At 41.2% G+C, this 23,688-nt stretch overlaps 1 protein-coding gene across 2 annotated transcripts in view; it reads left to right on the top strand.

Moving 5' to 3' along the window:
- The window catches only part of NEBL (nebulette), a 370,210-nt gene extending 347,106 nt beyond the window's left edge, over positions 1 to 23,104 (top strand). For both annotated transcript variants that reach the window (XM_039233071.1, XM_039233070.1), the window contains 2 exons: positions 16,915 to 17,021; positions 18,887 to 23,104. In XM_039233071.1, coding sequence (XP_039089002.1) covers positions 16,915 to 17,021; positions 18,887 to 19,063 — 284 coding nt within the window. In that variant the 3' untranslated portion in view covers positions 19,064 to 23,104. The remainder of the gene's footprint in view (positions 1 to 16,914; positions 17,022 to 18,886) is intronic.
- Positions 23,105 to 23,688: the final 584 nt, after the last annotated feature.

Genomic DNA, 23,688 nt, shown 5'->3' on the forward strand with positions numbered 1-23,688 from the left:
GTGGGGACCGGGAAAGGAGTGTTTTTGGCCAAAATGTAGCATATGAGCATATTGGAAACTTGGTGTGCTCTGGCACAACTTAAACCCAGGGGCTATGTGTCCAGGAAATAGGTTGAAGAAAAGAGCAGAGTGTGGGGAGTGCTAGTCACAGCCTCTTCAGAGACAGGGTGGCAACTGAGTATCATTTGTGGGCACTCTCCTTGGACTCCGTCCAGCAGGAGATTTGGAGGCTATGTGGAAGACCAGTTCCCTAGACTGGTAGGCAGTTGAGTCTCTGGCTTTGAGGTTAATCCACTCTAGGAGCTTGTCTGAGGATCTAATCTGCATTGGATGATTTAGATCCTACCAAGAGAGCTGACTTCTCGGGCATCCCGTGACCAGAAGGCCTTCTTTGCAGTCTCATAGAGGGGCTTATGGTGGATTTTTTTTTTAATGTTTTATTTATTTCTGAGACAGAGAGGGAGAGAGAGAAAGAGAGAGAGTGAACGTTAGCAGGGGAGGGGCAGAGAGAGAGGGAGACACAGAATCTGAAACAGGCTCCAGGCTCTGAGCTGTCAGCACAGAGCCCAACACGGGGCTTGAGCCCACGAGCTGTGAGATCATGACCCGAGCCGAAGTTGGACGCTTCACCGACTGATCCACCCAGGCGCCCCAAATGTCATGGTGGATTTTTATTTCAGACGTCACCATGTCTCTTATTGTTGATGTTCATCATTGATGTAGAAGAGTAGAAACTCCAAAATCATAGCATCTTCCTACTCTCATGACTTCCAGACTCCAGACAAAATAACCCACTGCTGGATGCTTAATAGGCATTTCAAATCTTATGTGTGGAACCAGTGTCTTATTTAGTATCTTCCCAAAAGAGCAAACATCTGGTCTTGTCTTTGTTCGCCATCTCAGCTGATGACACAGTCATGCCCAACAGCAACAGAACCTGTGACATCTTTATTACCTTTCTTCCTCTCACGCTTCACATTCAATCCATCTGTAAACCTCTTGGCTCTGTTCACTACAGATCTGTCCCACATCTATCCCCTCCTTGCCATTTCCAGTATTCCCTGAGCAAATCCCATCCAGGCTCCTCGAGATCTCTGGCATAAGCTCCTGGTCTTTGTAATGCCACTTTTGCCTCCCTTTGAGCTGACCTCTGCCCAGGGGCCAGTGATCCTGTAAAAACCGGCATCAGATGGCTTACGTGCTTGCTCAGAATTCTTCAATATCTCCAGTCACACTTCAATGAAAACCCCAGATCCATAGACTACAGGGGGCTGCACAGTCTGGTACTTGGTCATGTCTCCACTTCCCTTTTCTACCAGACTGTCTGCCCCGGTCACACAGACCTCCTGGCATTAGGTGTCCTCTCCTGTGGGCTCTTTGCAGTCACTTGTCCCTTTGCCTGGAACACTCCCAGGTGCTTTGTAGGCTTGCCTCCCATGGTTCAGGTCTCTGATTAAATGTCAACTCATCAGAAATGCTTTCCTTGACCACTCTACCTGGAAGCTCTCAATCCATGTACACCCATAACTCTTCATCCCTTTACCTTGCTTTGTTTTTCTCTGTAACTCTTTTTTTATGCTTTATTGATAAAATTTGCACATATTTAATATCGAAGTTTTGATGAGTTTGGACTCATGCATATACCCATGATACCATCACCACAATCAAGATACTGAACATATTCATCTCTAAAGATTTCTTTGTGTTCTTGTGGGTGTGTGTATGTTTGGTTTCTTGTGTGTGTGTGTGTGTGTGTGTGTGTGTTAGTGATAAGAACACTTAACATGAGAACTATCCTTTTAACATCTTTTCCAGCACACAATACAATATTGTTATCTAGAGGTACTATGTTGTACAGCGGATCTCAGAAGCTTTATTCTCCTTGAGCAGCAATTTCCCATTTTCCCCTCCTTCTGCCCTTGGCAACTGCTGTTCTCTTCTCTGCTTTATGAATTTGGCTATTATAGACACCTCATATGAGTAGAATTCTGCAGTATTTGTCCTATCACTGGCTTATTTCACTTAGTATAATGTTCTCTATGTTCACCCATGTTGTCACAAATGGTAGGATTTCTTACTTTAAGACTGAATAATATTCCATTGTATGTATATATCATTTTCTTTATCCATTCATCAATGGTCATTTAGGCTATATTCATTTCTTGGCTCTTGTGAATAGTGCTGAGTGAGCTGGAAGCCACAGATATCTCTTCCAGATCAGGGAAATGCAGATCAGAATCATAATGAGATATGATGTCATATCTGTTAGGATGGTTATTGTCCAAAAAAGGGAAAAAAACCACCAAAACCCAAACTCAAACAAACAAAAAAAAAGAAGATAAATGTTGGTGAGGATGTGGAGAAATTGGAACCTTGTACTTTATTGGTGGGAATGTAGAATGATACAGCCACCGTGGAAAACAGTATGGAGATTCCTCAAAAAATTAAAAATAGAATTATTATATGATCCAACAATTCCATTTCTGAGTATACATCTATCACTCTTTTTACTATCTGATACTGTATTTAATTATGTATTAACTAATTATGTCTCCCCCAGAATATAAACTCTGTTAGAACAGAATCATTCTGCCCCTTTGTTCTCTATTTTATAACTAGCATCTAGAAAAGTACCAACAAAACACACACTTAATATTGTTGATACATAAATACATTCAAATTAAAGTTTGATCTGAAATGCAAAGAAACAGCTTTGTTACATGTGCTAAATCACTAAAACTTGGTATTAGTCTTTAATTTACTGAATCTAATGAGAGCTGATTTGGCTGAGGGTAAAGGTGCAATAATAACCCTTGTTATGTTTTTTTTTTTTAAAGCAGTAATGTAAAATGTATCACTGGACCATACCAATGTAACCTATGTTTATTACAAAGCCTGAGTCAGTTAGTGACCTTTCATTACCAAGAAATCAGTAAATTATTCCTACATTAACACTTCTGTTCTCATATAAAGACTTCTCATTTCAATGTTTTATTTCTCTTGTGACAGTTGTCCTTAGTAAGGACTTATATGCTGGGAGCCACACCGGCCTCGCTGGATGACAGTCGCAGCGAGGAAATGGCAGTGTTTGCACAGCTCCTGCCATGAGAAACAAAAAACTGGTATCTCTTTCTGCTACTACTGGCTCATGTTGGAAATGAGCCTGCTGGTATTGACCGGGCCTCACAATATTCCAGATCAGACCGATATTCCCCATACAGATACCTCATAAGGAAGCATATTCCTGCCTCTTCAGATGAGATTTTAGATGAAAGCACTGGATGATTGTCAAAAGGCTCTTCCTGTGGGCCTTGCAGATCCAAGACTTAGATAATAAAGGGGGTTAGGAACACAAGAGTTACAACTGAGCCTGGCCCCGAGACAAAGAGCCTAATTTAGAGTTAAGGAACAGATAAAGGCAGAACTTAAGTTAATACTAATACCTTTCCTAACTGATGATGTATGGCAGTCCCTTCTCTAAGGCCTACTTTCCACAAACACCCTCCCTTACACTGGCCGCTGGGAGGAGGATTGGTAAGAGTAGCTAAAACATAACCCAAAAACAAGGACTAACACATTTAGGGCCTCCACGGTGTTTACACATTCAGCATCAAGTCAAAAAGTTTCCACAAACAACTTACTGACCAGCTCAAAAACAGTCATCCTCTTGTGAGCCAGACTGAATGACTCCTAGCCTATCGATATACAACTTAACCTATGTCCTAATCCTAGCATTATGAACTTAGAACAAATATGTATGTCATCCTGTTTCTCACTAAGAACGTCCTGTTATTTCCGTAGTTGTAAGATTTACTCAATCTCACCATGATGGGGGTGATTCTGCAAGAATACTTCTGAAAAACCTGTTTTTGTACACTTTTTGAAGCATCTTATCACAAAGAGTTTCCCATTGTAAAAATTCCTTTCTCAGATCTCATGTTATCGTTTGACCTATAAATAAAGACACCAAAACCGACAGTGCAGAGATGCCTGCCGGGTGATCAGAAAGAATCTCGGGGCTCTCTCTCTCTCTCTCTCTCGCCAACACCGTCCATCCTTCAGGGACCCCCTAGACAGGCTGGAACGGGCCTCCAGCAGACTTACTGAAGTGGAATTCTGAAAATCATACTTGTATCGCTTCTGTCTCAGTGTATTCCAGTGTATTGTTTGATCATGAATTCCAGGTGGCAGAGAATGAAGATGCCATGATGCTTTGCTTCCTGCACATAGTGCAGGACTGCAAATGCTCGATGAATAAATGGTGAACGGAAGGAGACAAAGTACACAGAGCAGAGACCCTTAGTTCCGAAGGACAATAGCCATCACTAAAAGTTAAATTTACCATTAAATAGAGGACAGAAATAGTAAATGTGGGCACAATTCTAAACTATTAGTATGTTTTGAAAGCGATGGATATGCACCCAACCAGTAGTGTTTCCAAATCTCCTTTAATAGGAGCAGTATCCATAACATCACACTCCTTTGCTCAGTCTCTGCGTTAATTTTTCTGTTGATTCTCTTTGTCCATTGAGGATTTACGTTTTATGATTTATGGGTGGCATTCTGCCCCAAATGCAGCACTACTGATGTTTAATGGTGAGCGTAGTCTTAAAATTAGGAAACCAGAACAACTTACTAGGAAGTACACTCTTGATTTTGAACTCTTTGTCTTGGTTTAAAATAAGTGTGCCAGGATTTCTAGTGAAGCCATTACTTCTGGCTTCTGATTACTGACGGGCAACTCTGACCACCTGAAAAAATCCAACTCCCTCTTAGCCTGACTTCTGTAAAGAAAATACCTTCACCGAGAAAAGTTCAGTTATATTATATCCCGACTTTATTTGAGAGCTGTTTCCAATCTGAATTTGAGAAGTGTGCAGTATCTGTCAAACAATGATGTTTTCGTGTCTTCATTTAAGTGCAGGTAGATTTAAAGAGTTGATGGCTGAGATACTTCTATGGTCAATTTCTGAGATAAATTTCTGTCATGAAACTAATCTATAGGAAAATAAACGAGTCCTTTATAATGTAAAATCCTCCTGTCGGCTCTTACATGACTGTATGTAGCCGTCTAGCTGGTGCCTCTGGCTTACAAAAACGCACACATTATGAACTCTTAGAAACTTTTAGTTTGTTTGGTTGCACCCCCAAGAAAAAGGTTCAGGATTCTGATTGAATTTGAAGTCCTTAGAGAAACTCCTATTCCTGATATCAGTAGACTTGGAATGAAAGCAGCATCATAAGTTTTCTGAGTGTGAAGTTAGGAAAAGGATCAAATACTAATGAATAGCACTTGTTCCAAGATGCACATGTGTCTTTCATTGATTTGCCAAAATTAAATCAAAGGGTTCCATATGTGTATGAAGGAGAAACATCTGACGCTGAAAGTAGCAAACAATAAAACATTAGAAAGATATTTCCTGCGAAGCTGAGTCGACTGGGGGGAAAAGAGAAGGTTTGATCATCGGGAAGGAGATAAATGTGGCCACAGCACATGCGTCAAATGAGAAAACTTTGGAAGAGCTTTGCAAATTGTGAAGTGACGTACGTGGAAAGGGCAGAATGGGTTTTTCATGTTGTAGAACGTTGGCAATGAAAATGGAAATAGTAGTTTTCGGTTTTTATGGATCAAATCTGACATCCAAGTTGGATGACAGATTGAGTACATATACGTGTTTACATATCTGTCTTAGAGACAAAACAGTCACAATGTCACCTTTGTAGTAATGCATTTCCTTTCCTGCCCCAACTTCCTATTTCATCCAGGTGCCCCCCATCCTCCCGCCCAGGCTAGTAGGTCACGGGGATTGGATCCTGACTTTTTACAGGAACTACTTAAAATTTCCACGGGCTGATACAGTTGGGTGATATTGTATCGAGTCTCTGCCTTTTGCTTGGTCATTATCTCCTGTTACCCAAGCTCACTGTTGTGCACACTTCCTCTCTTGTGGCCAGATTCCCTACTCTGGAATGTTCCTGATCTGCCCATGCCACATTTCTTCAGGCATTCTGGTCTTGGATCTTTATTGTACACCGTATACCTGACCTTTGTATACTGAACTTGTTTACTAGTCTGTCAGACTCTTACTTAGATCCTGTCTAAATATCTTTAAAATTGCATGCCTTTGACTCTAGTGGCCTGTTCCTCATCTCCCTACTTGGCGGTGACTCTTGTACCTGCGTCTTTCTTCAGCTCCAGCCACTTACCTTAAACTGAAACTCGGGCTCCGGAAGGCCCAGACAATCCATTATGTCCATTTTCCCACATTCCCTTATCTTCAAATCATGTCAGGGACACATTGATTCAGTGTCATATATGCCTATCGGTTGAAAAAAATATACTTGCTCATTCAGAAGTGTTACCAATCCTGAGATGTGTCTTTATATGATATTTAGTGTGGCTTGTCACTAAGGGTATCTAATATAAAACTGGATTTGGGAACTACTTGTGGATGGATGATATTTCCTAAGGGTCAGTATTTGAATTGATTAGTGCAAGAATAAACCAAAGGCATGGTCTGTTTTTAAGTCTTTAAAAATATGTTATGTATACTTATCCAATAAGTATTTATAGAATATCCTCTATAGTAGCACAATGAGATTTTCTTTCATTGTAATTGATCAATGAATCTTTCTAGACGAGATTGACTTACACAATATTTTTTTTAAATGTTTTATTTATTTCTAGGAGAGAGAGAGACAGCGTGAGCAGGGGAGGGTCAGAGAGAGAGGGAGTCACAGACTCTGAAACAGGCTCCAGGCTCTGAGCTGGCAGTCAGCACAGAGCCCAACGCGGGGCTCGAACCCACGAACCGTGAGATCATGACCTAAGCGAAAGTCGGACGCTTAACCAACTAAGCCACCCAGGCGCCCCTTGACTTACACAATATTGATGGCAGTATTCATTGAGAAAAATTGGGATTTGTTGTGAACTGACTTTTCAGTCATGGCATAAACTGGGGTCGAAAGCTAGATTCAGTGCTATAGGTTACCTAAATAGAAATAGCAGCCCCATGTCCCTGCTGTCCTTAAAGTCTTCTTCATTGATTTCATCTTATCCAAGAACTGCCCCAAATTAAGTATTTTTTGTCAGAAAATTATACCTAGAGATCTATATCCATACTTTGAATTCCTTTCTTTTTTTGTTTTGTGTGTGTGCATAGACACAGATATATACCTTACTGATCCTGTGCCATGAGAACATTTTTAAAGACTTTGTAATTTGGGGCAGAAATGATTTCCTTTTCTCTCAGTGGCAATCCTGCTTCTGTGTGTGGTTTGTGTTACCGTTACAAGTTGGGGAGTTAATCCTGGATTAGACGACTAAAAATGAGAAACAAATCTGAGAAAAAACACACAAGTTGATATTCAAATCTGAATATAAGAGTAAACTGGTTAGATTATTCTGAAGCAAAATCGCAGATACTCTTAACTCTGAATCTCTCTAGTTCTGTTCAAAGCACATTATGTCTTGGTTCTGTCCTGTCAGAGAAGATTCACAGACTTATTTTTTCAAGAGAAAAACCAGTTAGCTTTGAAATCAAATGTACTGCTTTTCCTGGCTTGTGAGACTAAATTTACCTGGCTGATAATTTAAACAATAACTTATTTTGTGTTTCTTTTTTCAATATTTAGTAATTTTTTTTAATGTTTATTTATTTTGAGAGAGAGAGAGGGAGAGCATGAGGCGGGGAGGAGCAGAAAGAGAGGGAGACCTAGAATCCAAAGCAGGCTCCAGGCTCTGAGCCATCAGCACAGAGCCCAATGCAGGGCTCAAACTCAGGAGCCATGAGATCATGACCTGACCCAGAGTTGAACGCTTAACCAACTGAGCCACCCAAGGGCCCCTTTTTTCAATATTTAAGAACTGCAGAGCCTCAAGACAACATATTAGAAATTCTTATTTGGGCAACTAAGCCAAATATAGAAATGAAATGGTCAGATGTAATGCATGTATGCATAGTGCTAAAAAGTACATAACTGGGGCACCTGGATGGCTCAGTCGGTAAAGCGTCCGACTTTGGCTCAGGTCATGATCTCACAGTTTGTGAGTTCGAGCCCAGCATCAGGCTCTGTGCTGATAGCTCAGAGCCTGGAGACTGCTTCTGATTCTGTGTCTCCCTCTCTCTCTGACACCCTCCCCCTCCCACAGCTCACGCTCTCTCTCTCCCAGAAATAAATAAACATTAAAAAAATAAAAAGTATATAACCTAGATGTTTCCTTTTCGTTTAATAGGTAATTAGGAATCTTTAAATATCCAACTTATATTTGACTAGAGCAACGTTATAAATCTATTATTTAAATTTAGAGAAGAAATGGTTAAGCAGTGTTATGGACTTAATTATATTTGCAACTAAATTCTTAGCATAACTGTAGGGCATGTTGCCATTCTGATGCTGACTTGAGGAAGTAATATTTTGCAGGCAGTGTCCGCCAGAAGGATTTTGAAAATTGTCAGGTGGCATCATGATGGGGATCTTCCTTGCTCAGTGGGAGAGTGGCTGAGGTCCTATTAGGCTTAAACCCAGACCCTCTCCTTCTCCCTCTCTCTGTCTCTCTCTCTCTCTGTCTCTGTCTCTCTCTGTCTCTCTCTGTCTCTCTGTCTCTCTCTGTCTCTCTCTCTCACACACACACACACACACACACTGCAGAGACTTATCAAATGCCAAAATGACCCTTAAAAGAATTCTGAAAGCCATTGCTTCAGAAGTGATGCTATTCTCTGTGATTTGAGCTGGCTTTTCCAAAAGGGAATGAATTATTCTCACTATAAATTCTTCCAGAGATGTTTAACAACCCCTCATCAACCACATTCACCTAAACTGCCTATAGAGTTTGTACCCCTGAATTTACCCAAGAAAAGTCAGTGCTAGCGACAGACACCTTTGTGAGCCCAACAAAGCTACTTGCACATCTCCCCACGCACAAAACCTCCTCTTCGTTCGCCTTTCCCTCTCTCTCCCTGCAGTCTGCCCCACCGCAGGAGTGAGTGGTCTACTGCGAACTTTTCCCACTTCACACCAAGCCCCTGGTGCTGGAAGGTCCTGAGCTCTTCAGACCACAGCGCCCTCTTTCACATTTTTGATTCACAGTGCTCATTTGCACATTGACCTTATACCATCTTGTCATTTCATCCGTACCATTTTGGTGTGGTACAGTCAGACTACAGAGTATAGACTGTAGGGTTCTTGGGTCAGACTGTTGGCATTTGAATACCAGCTCCATGTGGCCCTGATATTTTTTTTTTACCAAGCTACTGAACCCCTCTAACCTTCAGATTCTTTATCTGGAAAATGGGCATTTTGCCATCTGTAAGGGGGTGACGATTTTACCAGCTGAGGTGTGTGACACGCTAAGCACAGGGCTCAGCATGTTGTAAGTAGGGGGACCCCAGCTGGGCTGAGAGGGGTTCCCTGGGGAGCAGCACTTCCTCTACTACAACTGAGAGTCCTGAGCAAACCAAATTCATCCTCTAACTTACAAGCATTTCATTTGCTCAGATTTTATTGTATTCATATTGTATGTTCTTTGGAAAGCAAAGTCCTATATTACAACTCTCCTCCGTGAAGTGTCACAGGGACCCAGACCTAAGTGATTAAATATGTTCACATGTATTGAATTGTCTTAAAGGGGGTTTGCAATACCTTATAGTAATAACATTTATCTGAGAAGAGAAAATGAAAACAAAGATGATATCGGAGTCTAGAAGGAGAAAATTGTTAGGAACCTAGCACTGGCTAGAGGGATAATTTTTGAACCTGTAAAGGCATTTTTTGGCTGCACGGCCCCCTTTCTCCCTGAGGCGGTAGCAGGTGCTGTTCTGGTCAACCTCGCGGAAGTGGGCTCGACTCCCATTGGTTTGTCCCAGGTGGTGCTTCCTGGTGCTGGCCTTACCGGGGTGGTTGGATTCTTCTACAGGGAGCTTCCTCTTACTAATAATTTCTTCTGACCGTCTCTGGTGGCTTCTTGAGTCTGGGGCTAAACATTTGCCTCCACAAATACGAACAAGTCACGGAGGGGGAGATGTGTGTTTTAGCCTGTTTCTGCTGTTGTCACAAAACACCGAAGACCAGAGACCTTGCAAACAACAGAAATCTGGAGGCGGGCCTCTGAGATCAGGGAGCCAGCGCGGTTGAGTCTGGGGAGGGCCCTTTCCCAGGTTGCAGGCCTGCGTCTTCTTGTACCCTTACCTGATGGGAAGGGAGCTAGCTAGCTCTCTGGCCTCTCTTGAGGGCACAAATCCCATTCACGAGGCTCTACTCCCACGTCCTAGATCACCTCCCAAAGTCCCTGCTTCCCAAGACCATCACCTTGGGGGTTTGGATTTCGGCATGTGAATTTTGGAAGCAGGTGACACAAATATTCAGTCCGTTTCAGGGGGAGATGGGGTGTTTAGGAATAGCATAAATAGGGTCACTTGAGCCTCTAAATTTGTGTCAGGCTGGGGAGAAAGCTGATAGTGGCTGCCCATTTAAATCACTTGGAATCCTTAAAAAAATAAGACACCAACATTTAGTCCCTTCACTCCCACCCCAGATTCTGATTTAATTGGTCTGGAGGCCTGGACATAACGTGGTTTTCAAAGATCCCAGGTGAATTCAGTATGCAGTCAGAGTGGAAACCCACCAAGTAGCTGATTCCCCCTCTATCTCGGTTCCCTGTTTTCCTTCCCACAAGGTTCTGGCCTGGTGAAAGCTGGAAATTTAACATGTGAAATAGTAATGATTGCTTTTTAAAAAAAATTTTTTTAATGTTTTATTTATTTCTGAGAGAGACAGTGTGAGCAGGGGAGGGTCAGAGAGAGAGGGAGACACAGAATCTGAAACAAGCTCCAGGCTCTGAGCTGGCTGTCAGCACAGAACCTGATGCAAGGCTCGAACCCACGAACCACGAGATCATGACCTGAGCCAAAGTCAGACGCTTATCCGACTGAGCCACCCAGGAGCCCCAGTAATGATTGGTTTAATTGCTACATACGATCTCCAAAGTTTGAGCACTTGTTTTGTATCCCAGTGATGATTATGCATGCCTTTAAAACTTGGTGATTTTAACTCAATTGTAGATTATCTCATTTTTATGCTAAAGTCTGTTGATTCATAGTTTATCATGCAGCAAGCCGGTTTCTTAGGTACTTATCTATTCGCAGCTTATAATTAAAAACCAACAAACTAAAACCTGGAGGCAATCTGGCTTGTTTCTGTCTTCTGCAGGGAAGGAAAAGAAGTTTCTATAGTGCTCAGAATTCTATCAGATTAAAAAAAAAGCATCTTGTGCTGGATTCTGCATAAATGTTGTGGGTTTAGCACTCACTCACTTGGGGCTGGTGGAGAGAATCAGGTGCCAGGAAGAATTGAGGCTCTGAATGGGCACCCTCGATGGCACCTATAAAAGCTACTTAAGCAAAAAGGTCCACATTATGGGTCTATTTTATCACCGATTAGCTCAACCCCCTTGCTCATGGCCTAGGTGAGATCTAATGAGGCTCTGGCTCATTATTTAATATTTACTTCAAAACCAGCAGTATCTTCATACTTTCTCATTTACAGTCATCATTCATTTTAGCAACCCCCTGTAATTGTCCAAATTGAGATTCTTTGTTAAAAACAAAAACACCTCACAATTCATTAAGTTCTTTGACACACAGTAAGTGATAAAACTGTCATCAACCGTTAGGAAAATATGACAGTAATGTCATTGTATCCTGTACTCTTTATTGCAAAACTTTTGAAGGGTGATTTTCTCCTTATTATGAATTTTTTTAAAAAAGTGAGCCTGTGATGGGGCGCCTGGGTGGCTCAGTTGATTAAGTGTCTGACTTCGGCTCAGGTCATGATCTCACGGTTCGTGGGTTCCAGCCCTGCATCGGGCTCTGTGCTGACAGCTCAGCCTGTTTCAGATTCTGTGTCTCCCTCTCTCTCTGCTCCTCCCCCACTCGTGCTCTGTCTCTTTGTCTCAAAAATAAATAAATGAATTAATTAATTAATTAATAAACAAATAAAAATGTAAGCCTATGAGAAATTATTTTTTTGTTTGTGTTATGTCTACAATTAGCCGGTTGTTAAAGACCGAATGCTTGTGTCCTCCCAAAGTCACATGTCAAAATCCTAACCCTCGATATGATGGTGGTAGGAGGGATGGCCTTTGGGAGGTGACTAGGTCATGAGGGTGGACTTAGGGCCCCAGAAAGCTCCCTCTGCCTCTCTGCCACTTGGGAACTCCACCAAAGGAAGCGGTCTCTCTACGCACCAGGAGGAAATAGGTCCTCATCAGATGCTGAATCTGCCAGCATCTTGATCTTGGACTTCCTAATCTCCAGGACAGTGAGAAGTAACATGTATTGTTTAAGCCATCCAGTCTCTGGTATTTTTATTTTTTATACCAACCCCAGTGGGCTAAGACATCAATAAGGGACTGTTCTTATTTTTGCACGTGGAGTTTGGCCATCTACTCTTACGCTTTTGTCATTGTGAGGCTTTCTAAATCTCTACCTCATCTTTAACGGCATCAGAGCTTGGTTGTGGTGTTACTATGCAGAAACCATTGTTCTTCTGCCTTCCTGCTTAATCTCCCAGCCTCTGTATTTTATTCTGTAAGTGGGAATGATATCTGTGTTTCAGAGTTTTTCTGACAACGTCATGGCACCATGCACGCCAATGGCACTTCCATACTCCTCTTCTTTTACTTACTCCATGGACCTCCTCCACAGTGGGCTGACCTCTTTTTGAGTATTTCTCTCCTTATTATGGGTGCATATCTTTGGGTTATTTACTCTACTGTGCATGTTTACACATATTTCCTTATTTTTCCAGCTTCGGATTTGCAAAGCTTCCAAAAAATGTTTCCTCTTCCATTTCCACTTTTGTTTGATGATCTTCATGCCTACTCGATTCTTATCTTGGTTTTATCTCCCTCCATTGTAAGGAGAAACATTAAATAGAAAATATTAGTATTGGCTGTTCGTGGGAACACTTTATTTTGCACGAGAGGAGAGATTTTGTTTTTTTTTTTTAATTTTTAATGTTTTATTTATTTTTGAGAGAGAGAGAGAGAGAGAGACGCATGAGTAGGGAAGGGTCAGAGAGAGAAGGAGACACAGAATATGAAGACAGGTGAGCTAGCCGGCAGCACAGAGCCCGACGCGGGGCTCAAACCCATGAACTGTGAGATCATGACCTGAGCTGAAGTCAGATGCATAACCGACTGAGCCACCCAGGCGCCCCGAGATTTTGGTTTTATAAATACGATGATACCTTGCAAATAGAGCCTGAAATCCTTAGAGCTTGAGCCAGCTTCCAGACCCCTGGTCACTAAGTCTTACCAGTGTGAAATGAAAATTGAGTCGCACTCATGTGGTTTGTTGTTGCCTTAGGATAATGAAACTATTGTTTTGTGACTTTCATGCCATTGTCATAAAACACTCTTCAATTTCAAGACTCTTGTGTGGGAAGACTGTCATGGTACCTTGGCGATTATCCATCTATATCAGTGCTGGTGGAATCTGACCACTGGTTGCAGGAAGAGGGCACTGTATGTTTTTCTCTGATAAGAAGTCCACGTTTGTTGCAAAATTAGCCTAATATCTTGCTTTTGCAAAACCTTTCGAGTTCCATATTTTCACGGAAGAAATGTTATACACACGCAGACTAGCTGTCTTTCACCCAAATTCTTAATAAACCCAATTTCCAAAGCCATTGTTTTCAATTTCCTATTGCTTATTTTGCCTACACTACATAAAAAAGAAATCACGTAGCAAAACAATAATAAAAAAAAGCAATGTCTGTGCTTCTTTTTTAAATTGGCATTTACTTTTAGTAAGTTGATTCCTCTGGGCTCTCAGTTATGTTTTTCATAGCTCTAATAGGAGCTTCCTAAAAACTCTTTTGTTGTATCAGGTATAAGATAGATAACAAGGTTGGATAGCCCTGAAGGAACTTGCATTAAGTAATGCAGCCAGAGAGGGAAATGGAAATAATCGATAAAGGCATGAGAAGAAAGCGTAAGAACAAGATAGATTATATGTACCCCAAGGTTCCTCCTTCTAAACTCTCCCTTGTTCTCTCCAAACCCACACAGATTTAGGGCAAATACATCACTTTTTTCTCTTGCTGTATTTGACAGTAGCTATAGGTTCTCTTTGAAGGTCAGATTTGAGCAGTTGAATAGGCATGAATATACCTGGTTTTTAAAAGCCAAAATTAGGGGCGCCTGGGTGGCTTAGTCGGTTAAGCGTCCGACTTTCACTTAGGTCATGATCTCGCGGTTCGTGGGTTCGAGCCCCGCGTCGGGCTCTGTGCTGACTGCCAGCTCAGAGCCTGGAGCCTGTTTCAGTCTATGACTCCCTCTCTCTCTGACCTTCCCCTGCTCATGCTGTCTCTCTCTCTCTCTCTCTCCTAGAAATAAATAAAAAACATTAAAAAAAAATAAAAGCCAAAATTAGAGAACGCTGTTCAGCGACATTCCTGAATTGTCAGTCTTGGGATTCTGATGCACAAATTATATAAACATAAACACATTACAGCATATGAGATAGCATGTTTAAAAATATTTTCCATCATTGTCTTTTCCTAATGGCTTTTCCCCCAAATATGTTAAAATGGTTTTGCTTAACTCTGTACATCAGAAGGTGAAGGTCAATTTGATATTGTAACAAAGGATTAAAAGTTTATTAATCCATTTTAAGCAAGTTTAGAGGATTTTTTTTAACTTAGCCTTTAGAATTTACCAGTTGATGAAAATAATCATTTATAATTACTGACTTACTTAAATGGCTAAAACCAGTTCAGGCTGCCAGTCTGGGGGTGCAGTTGGTGTCTTTGACTTACATATTTAATGAGAAATGCCCTAAGTATTCCATGTCTTCAGCTGGGCAAAGGGCCGATGTCCAGGGTCACTATTGCTTGAGGAGAGCAATTGTTTTTGTCACTCCTCTCCTTTTATGCTTGGCATGCCTTGAACATAGTAGACAGTGATAGTTGTTAAAATTTATGGAGGCTTGCTAAGTGACAAGCCATGTAAGTAAGCCCCGTGCACACATTAACTCACTCAGTCAATATTTGCTGAGTATTGAGGGAGTGCAGAAATGAACGGTCAATGCCTCCAACACACAGAAAAGGCTCTGCTCCTCAGCTAATTAAGTGGACTTAGATATTTTTAGGGATTTCATTATTTTTTTCTTCATGAGTGAATTTTGACAATATTCCTGACTTCCTCTTGACATTAAATATTTAAACTGAGCTGATAATGTTAAAAAGTGCTGTGTTCTCAAGTATTTGATATTTAATGCTTTACTAACTTTAGGGTGTACTACAATCCAAGTAAAGGTCTTGGCAGTGTCTCTTTGATGCCACATTTAGACAGTAAATAAACACGATCTGTTAGCAGCATTGTAATATGAATTAATTCAAGAACTTTTAAAAAAATTCCCATTCAACCTAATGTCATTATTATCTGGAGAACACATTAATGACTTGTAATTTTCTGATGATTAAACTTCTTTAAAGTTTGATGTTCTCATAAATCATTAGATTGAACATGCCACTTATAAAATATTAATTATTCATAGTACCCAAGAATTATATCTCCTTTATTCTTTTATTATAAAAACTGTCCTAAATCAATCAACCTAGGATAATTACTTTACATACTCAACCCGACTGAACAAAAATGGCAGCCTATTATGGATTTTTGTAGCACATATATGTCTTACTAATGTATCGTATGATTACTCAAGATACAATGAAGTATGTGCTACAGAAATACTCTTACGTATAGCCAGCCCTGTGCCTCTAAGTATTAGATATGCTTCAAAACCCACACTCAAGCATACACCTACTGAGCTTGTGGGGCTTTTTCCTAGTTTCTCTAGAAGTCAATATTCTTCAAAACAGGAACAATGTCTTTTGAATGTCCTAATTATTATTGAGTGTCTCTCCTAATGGTGAGAACAACACACAGTTGAGTGAATGTTACTATTTTCTTGACTTTTGCTTTTTTTTTTTTTTATGTAGAAGGATGTCTATGAAGTTCTTTACATGGTTTGGATTGTTAGGCTTTTATAACATATTCATTGACTTATTTAGTCTTGACTTACAGGCAACATAAAATTGAGAATTTATATATATCTAAAGAAAGTTTTCTTTTAGGGGTATAGGCTCATTATTAACTGCTAAATAAACCTACGTTGCTAACCATACGCTATATTTACCGTCTTTGTAAAGTTATACTCAGCTGTATGTCTTGAAATATTGAGAGGATCCACTATAGAAATATTCTGTGAAAACATTTATACTCTGTCATTGGCTGGCCAATCAGATTAAATTTTAAAAGATTTCTTATTTAAAATTTTTTTCTAAGTTTATATAGTTGTTTTGAGACAGAGAGAGTGAAAGAGGGGCACAGAGAGAAGGGGACAGAAGATCCAAGATTGGCTCTGTGCTGACAGTGGTGAGCCTGATGTGGGACTCGAACTCACAAACCGCGAGACCATGACCTGAGCTGAAGTTGAACGCTCAACTGACTGAGCCACCCAGGCGCCTCCAACATTTCTTATGTTTTATTTTGGAAAATGCCTAACTGGATTACATACCTCAGTAAAAATGAGATTTTGTTAAAAGGTTATGGGAAATTTTTGTTTTGTATTCGTGTTGTTTGAACAGAGCATCTGCAGTCGAGCAATACAACTATTTCTAACATTTTTCACTGTGTGTTACACTGATTCCCTCTGTATGTTCTTAATTGCTGAAATGTATACTAAGCTTGAGATCACTTGTAACATCACTACCCAGATTTCACACGACATTGGACGTGGCATTTTATTTCAGAAGTTTCCGGTCAGAGCATGAAGTCACTTGAGGGGTTGGGAGGGATATTTTGAGACTCGCTTTGAGGCATCTGTGTGTGTGTTTAATGTGCAGCTCCTGTTCTTCCTGGAGCCTATCAGCAAAGCCATTCTCAAGGCTATGGGTACATGCACCAGACCAGCCTGTCATCCATGAGGTCAATGCAGCACTCACCAAATCTAGTAAGTATCAGTTTGATGTGTTTGTTCTTCCCTGCTCTTCCCGTTTTGTCTCCAGAATACAAATACATATGGAATAGAGTTGCATTGAATATTGCCCATTTTCACGCAAAGGGTAAATGCTGACCTTGCTGTTTGTACCTTTTTGAAGAAAGCGAGAGACAGAGGTAAACCACTGAGAAAGGAAGGCATGATGTGGAAAAAACATGTAACCAGTAAAACATAGACTCTATCCGAATGATATCCTGAATGTGACCTCATGATTGGCATTAGCCAACTGTGTTCTTCATTCAGGTCTAGAAGGCACAAATATTGGGTCATATTAACCAGTCAGTTTTGACAATAATCCCCATGGACACTAAAACCCAAATGACATGGCCAACATATGTCTTCCAAACCTCCTATTGGAGATCTTCATTCAGTTCCTGATTCCTTCATTAAATGTGAAGGTTGGAAGCAGTGCTCAAGGTCAGCTAGTTGGATGGGCGTCTTGTGCTGAAAATGTTTCTCCAAGCTTCGGACACAGTAGTTTAGCCTTAGTGTTCAGAAACAGGTGATCCTTCGAAGTAGTTGGATGTTAGCTTTAACAGCTCTGACGTTCTTTGTGCCTCAGCCAGTTTCCTCAGTCCATGAATTCACTGCATTTTGAGATTTTTCCCATGTTCATATTAACTAAATTCTTGGTCTTTAATGAAAACAATTTATATTCTGGATGCAAACCACTTGTCAGACATGTGATGTGCGAAGACCTTCTCCCGTTTGGTAGGTTCTTTCTGTTTCATCGATGGTTTCCTTTGCTGTGCAGGAGCTTTTTAGTTTGATGTGGTCCCACATGGTTATTTTTGCTTTTGGTATCAAATCCAAATAAACAGTTCCAAGACCAATGTCAAGAAGCTTACTGCCTATGTTTTTTTTTTTTTTCCTAAGAGTTTTATCCTTTTAGGTCTAAATTCAAGTCTTTAACGTGTTTTGGGTTAAGTTTTGTGTATGCTGTAAGAAAGTGGTCCAGTTTTGCTCTTTCACATGTTGGCGTCCACTTTCCCCAGCACCATTTACTGAAGAGGCTGTCCTTTCTCATTGTGTATTCTTGGCCCCTTCATCATAAATTAATGGACCATATATGCATGGGTTTATTGCTGGGGTCCCTGTTCTGTTCCATCGATCTATGTGTTTATGTCAATACCAGTGTTTTGATTACTATAGCTTTGTAATATAGTTTGAAGTTAGGAAGTGGAAAATGTCCTCATTGTGTTATGCGCACCTCAGTATTCAGAACATTTGCATACTAAGTTTCTATCACTGTGATTCAAAAACCTACAAAGTAAGTATATTTTGTGTTTTTCTTTGATTCGTTTTATACATTTTTAAGAGGAAATGAAAATTCTTTGTATCTGTTTAGCAAGAATTCATCTCCTCTCCCTGGTGTTGGGGGGGGGGGCGGGAAGCAGTGGCAGTGACGTGGCTCTGATGTGACTCTGTCTGCCCCTAGCACTGCTCTTCTCTGAAGAATGTAGAATAGGGGAGACTCTCCATGACTTGAGGTCTCCAGGGTTATCTGAAGCTGGGGGGAAGTTGGTTTTACTGCTTCAAAGCTTACCTTTTTGATGGGCTGGTTATTTTCGCTAGTGGCTTTCTCTATCCCCATTCTGGGTCCCCAAACTTTACCCCTTTTGCTAGACTGGTAAACTGCTAGACGTGGACACAGCTGGGACAGACGTTAGGCTTTCGGGTTTGCAGATCTCCAGAAATAAATCCACTTGGGAACATTCCTAATAGTTTCTTTACCACGTTTGGGCTGGCGTGCTGTGATTGGCATTTGTGGCCGTAACTTTCGTAGCTGTCGTGTGACCTGGTCTTTCTTTTCTCAGAGGACCTACCGAGCCATGTACGATTACAGTGCCCAGGATGAAGATGAAGTCTCCTTCAGGGATGGCGACTACATCGTCAACGTGCAGCCCATCGATGACGGCTGGATGTACGGCACGGTGCAGAGAACTGGGAAAACGGGGATGCTCCCAGCGAATTACATCGAGTTTGTTAATTAATTATCTCCCATTGTCTTTGAGCTTTACTCTAATGTATACTAGATCTAATCTTTTTAAAGGATAGAAGATACTTTTAAGACACCGTGGCAGTTATTTTATGATAATCTCTCTCTACTTTGACAATTAGACACGCAGGTGCCAGGAGGAGGGAATGACTTCTGGGCTGAAAACAGCAGCATTTTCAGGAATTCCTGTAAACAGAGTCTGTAGGTCTGGAGACCCTGGTGCTGCTAATTGTGTTAATGGTTTCCTTTGATTGGCTTTCAAACACTTCTGGGAAATGTATTTTTGTAGACTTTAATAGAGATGTTGAGTGTCCCTTAAATGTAACGAGTCTCTGAAACTTCCTAGCTGTCACTTTGGAGTTTACCAGAAGCCAATTCTCTTAATTCCGTAACACAGCCAATAATTTAAAAACCAGTTCACTTTTGACCCATTAGGGAATTTCCAATTGAAGTGAAAATTGCCTAATGTAATAGACGTAAGCAGTGGCAGAATGACAGTTTGGTGGAAATTATACCGACTGGTGGCCTCAGGGACCTAGAAACTTCTACCGAACAAAGACATTTCCTTGTTCCCTAGGCTGACTGGGGTCTGGTTATTTCTCATGTGTACCAAGGGATATCCTTCTCTCCATTTGCATTCTGTGGGCCCAAGTCTACGCTTGACTCCACAGAATGTCAGGACCAAATGATGTCACAGCTACTCTGTCTGCAAAGGACAAAGTGTAAGTTCATCTCTGTTATTTCCCCTAGTAGCTTCTACCCTGTTGCATGTCACGTAGGTTCAGGCTTCTGTAACATAGGCAGCTGCACTGCCCAGCGCTGTTATGAAAGCAAAACCTGTGGCTGATAACCTAACGGCCCCTCCCTCTAGCCGCCAGCTCATCGGAAAAACATCTTTTGAAAAGTTGCTTGAGATCCTCCTACTGCCCCGCACTCTAGTTTCGAAGGATTCACACCCTTAGGAAATAGATGTCTACTCTAGCAAATAAGTGATTTAGGTGTTTACTGAGCAACTTTCATTAACTTAATGCCACTGTTGATTGAAAAGTAAAGAAAACGGAATAGGAGCAGGTGACAGCAAAGTCACTAGAGACGACGAGTGAGCAAAAAGTCCCCCCCTCCACACAGATACCATCTGGTCTCCTATTTTGGAAACTGGTATTCCGACCTGGGAATGGAAATCTAACCATCGAAAGTGCTTAATGAAAAGACTTCCTTTCTACTTTCTTCTGGTTTTTCTTTCCGAAGAGGGGGAGCTGAAAATGCCAGCAGAGATTTTAGGTATAGACCCAACAAGGTTATTCACTAAAAAAAAGTAACTGTTGTCCTGTCTTGAGTTTCAAATGAGAGACCCTGCAGTCTCTACCTGAATTCACAGCCATGTCACGGCCCTTGCTGGTGGCTCACGAAGGTTCGCCTGTGGTCGGTCCAGTCGAGATCACTGGAGACATGAACGCCCATCAGCGACTCTGTGTTTTTCTGATGGGTTCAGACGTGCAGCAGGGTAGCGTTTTTGGAGGGCCTGTCTCTGTAGTTGTGATGTAGCTGAAAAAGCCAAGTTTAAAAAATGTGACAAAATGTATGGGTCTTGGGAAGATCTCCCTTCTATAATATAGGCAAAGAAATTAACGAAACATCCTGTGAAATACCTTTTTTTTTTGAAGTGTTTAGGAGTCCAAAAACAAATGCTAATTCATTTATACTTTTGAAAGGTTAATGCATACTTTTGAACATCTATAGTTCCATTCGATCCAGCTAAAAGGGCAACTAAAGCTTTGTTACGCTCAAGCTGCGTCTGGAAGACATTCACAGTAAAAGAAAAGAGAAATTGTGGGTAAAAACCTAGAGAGTCTTCTTGAGGGGATTTTACAGATTCCTATAGATCCAACTGGACTGATTTTTGTATCATTGAAGTGGCCAGTCATGATTAAATGGACCCCATTCCTGTTTTGTTGTTTGTACACAAACCCATAGCCAAGCTGAAACTGCAACATTCTTGCAAACATTTCTGTGCATCAAAACCGAGGAGGGCAAGAAACCTGCTCGATTTCCTGATGTTTCACCCAGACAGACCACTTTTGTGATTGTGAGAAAGAGTAGTTGTTGATTAGGCCTGCCGACTAAATGTGGGACGGGTACAAATTTTGAGAAATAGCACATTTACACGCGAGCTCAATGGCAGCGGGCTTGAAGTGATGCTTATAATTGGGGAAAGTACTGAAAAGCAGCAGCTCTGATGTTCCGCTGTCTTTCTCATCCACTAATTTCAAAATCAGATTCACAGAATGTGGAAGTTAATAATTATCAGGGGAATAATTCTCCTAAACTCAGAAGCTTCCCGTAACATTTGCATAGTGGGATATTTGTTTCCAGCCTCTGGGAGTCAAGGGCTTCTCAGAATTTAACTAGAGACCAGTTGCTCTACAATAAAGACTGAGGGAGAATGAGACCTCACGTGCTCTCGACACTGTAACTTGATGTTGTCACTGTTGCTAACGCTTGTCAGGATATTGAGCATCTCAGCAGAAATATAGGGAACATATATGTATAAAACCAAAGTGCTACTTTCACAGGATCATTTTTCAAAACTGCATTTTCGGACAAGGCTTCCACTTTGCACGCTCCTCCCCCCTCCAGTTTGGCTGGCGGCGAGAGAAGGGCTTAAAAAAAAAAATCCGTCTTTTAAAAATCAAGTTACAGGAGACTGTGAAATGCCCAAGCACAGGGAGCACGCACTTGATTTTCTGAATCTGATGCGTTCTCAAGCCTGATAAAAGCACAAAGGAGCAGTTTGATACGCGTGTATAAGGTTCCCCAAACACAACTCTCCGAATTGTATCTCCCTTGAGTAAAGCAGAGCCAGTGGGATAGAGGACCTCGGTTGTAAGTTTTTGTAGCAAGCGTTTTTACTAATTCTCGTTCTCTGGGGAGGCTTTCTCTTTCTCACCTGTGGCAAAACGAATGCTTCACGCCTTCTTGTCCTTGTTTACACATCGGCAGCGTAGCCCAGTTTGAAGCATGTATCTGGTTGTCAGATCCCCGCCCAGTCCCTGCCTGTCCTTGGGCGTCCCCCACCTCCAGAGACCGCACAGCAATTTGCAAGCACAATTTCTCCGGGCACCTTCTGTGAATGTGGACGGGGTTGGATCGGCCCCTCTCTGGCCATTTGGTTCCTTGCTTGAAGATGATGGAGATGCGGTGTTAGGAGGCTTACCGCAGTCTTTCTTACCTTCTCCTCTCCCCATCCGGCTTGATGATGCTCTGGAAGGGTGAGAAATAGACTTTTCTCAAACAGTGAAGTTCAAGAGGTGCATGCATCTCTTTTTCAGGTGTGTCCATGTCCAGTGAAATGTTTTTAATGAAAAGATAAAGAAAATGTGTGTGATCCTTTAGTAACACATCCCCTGTATAAAGTGGATGTAGTTTATACCAAAATTATAATATAGATGTATTTTAAAAAGGTGCCTTTTTGATTACCCTTGTTTATCCAGTATGGGCTTGGGAAGAAAACCAAGCAAGCAAACAAACTTCTGTCTATTCTATAGTAATATTTTATTATACACGACTGGTATTTTTGTGGTGGGGAAGCGAGATGCTCGTGACAGATATGGAAGGTGATAGCCAATTGTATTTTACCTTTAAAGGTTTAGAACTTTAGAAAATACTGACTTTTCCCATCTATTTCTGAAAAGTTCTTTGTGGATTTATAGACATAGTCAGGATGCATAAACATTAACTTCAGGCCTGAGACTTAAAATACCTATTGCAAGATAGAAGAATTATGTTATGAGGCTGAATTCATTGCACATGATGAGATTCACTTCATAAATGTCATTATACCTTAGCTATTTGCTTCTGATCATCTAAAAGTGGCAAGAGCGTGCGTGTTCTGGTTAACGTGACTCGGAGGCGAGAAAGCTTCAGTTAAATGAGAAGCGATGTAAACTCAGTTAAGAATGCTAAAATGAAAGTCTCTTTCTGAAGTAGTCTACGCCCCTTAGGATCCTTTCCAGGCAACTGACTGTCAACTGTTAATTGACAGTTTTGTTAATTTTGTTAATAAAAACAAAAAAATCAGCACATCGTATGATGCGCATGTGGCCATCGTTTCATGATGCTTGGGCTCCTGGAGCCCATAAGCCTGGAGGGAGTCCCCAGGGCAGGTTTCTCCCCAGCTGTCCCTCTTACTTCAGTATACTCACGGAATTCCATATGCTTTTTGTGTTCGCTACCTGGTATCCGGTTTGCAGAGTACACCCTTCTTTGTAATCCAGTCGCTGTTAAGAATGATTTGCTTTGAAAGTAAAGAGAAAACCACATCGCAGTCCCATTTCTTCAGTGTCTGTACAATGAATGGCTGATTAGAAGCAGCGCCAGACCTGTTGCGGGCATGGTGTGGACGTGTTGGCCTTTGACCTGTTGTAAGAATATAAAATCAAACCAATGTGCAGTTTGGCTTCCGTTTGCTTCAAAAATGTGGAATTGTGGTCGATGATTAGTTTGCAAGGTTGTACTGGCTTTGACAGCAGACAGTTTTGATGGAAGCAATGTTTCTGAAATGAAGGGGCTTATAGAATGATACAATGTCATTAATATAATTTGGCTTTTGTTATGCAAATT

The sequence above is a fragment of the Hyaena hyaena genome, unplaced genomic scaffold (genome assembly GCF_003009895.1).
Source record: "Hyaena hyaena isolate Hyena2069 unplaced genomic scaffold, ASM300989v1 scaffold_72, whole genome shotgun sequence".
Lineage (NCBI taxonomy): Eukaryota > Metazoa > Chordata > Mammalia > Carnivora > Hyaenidae > Hyaena > Hyaena hyaena.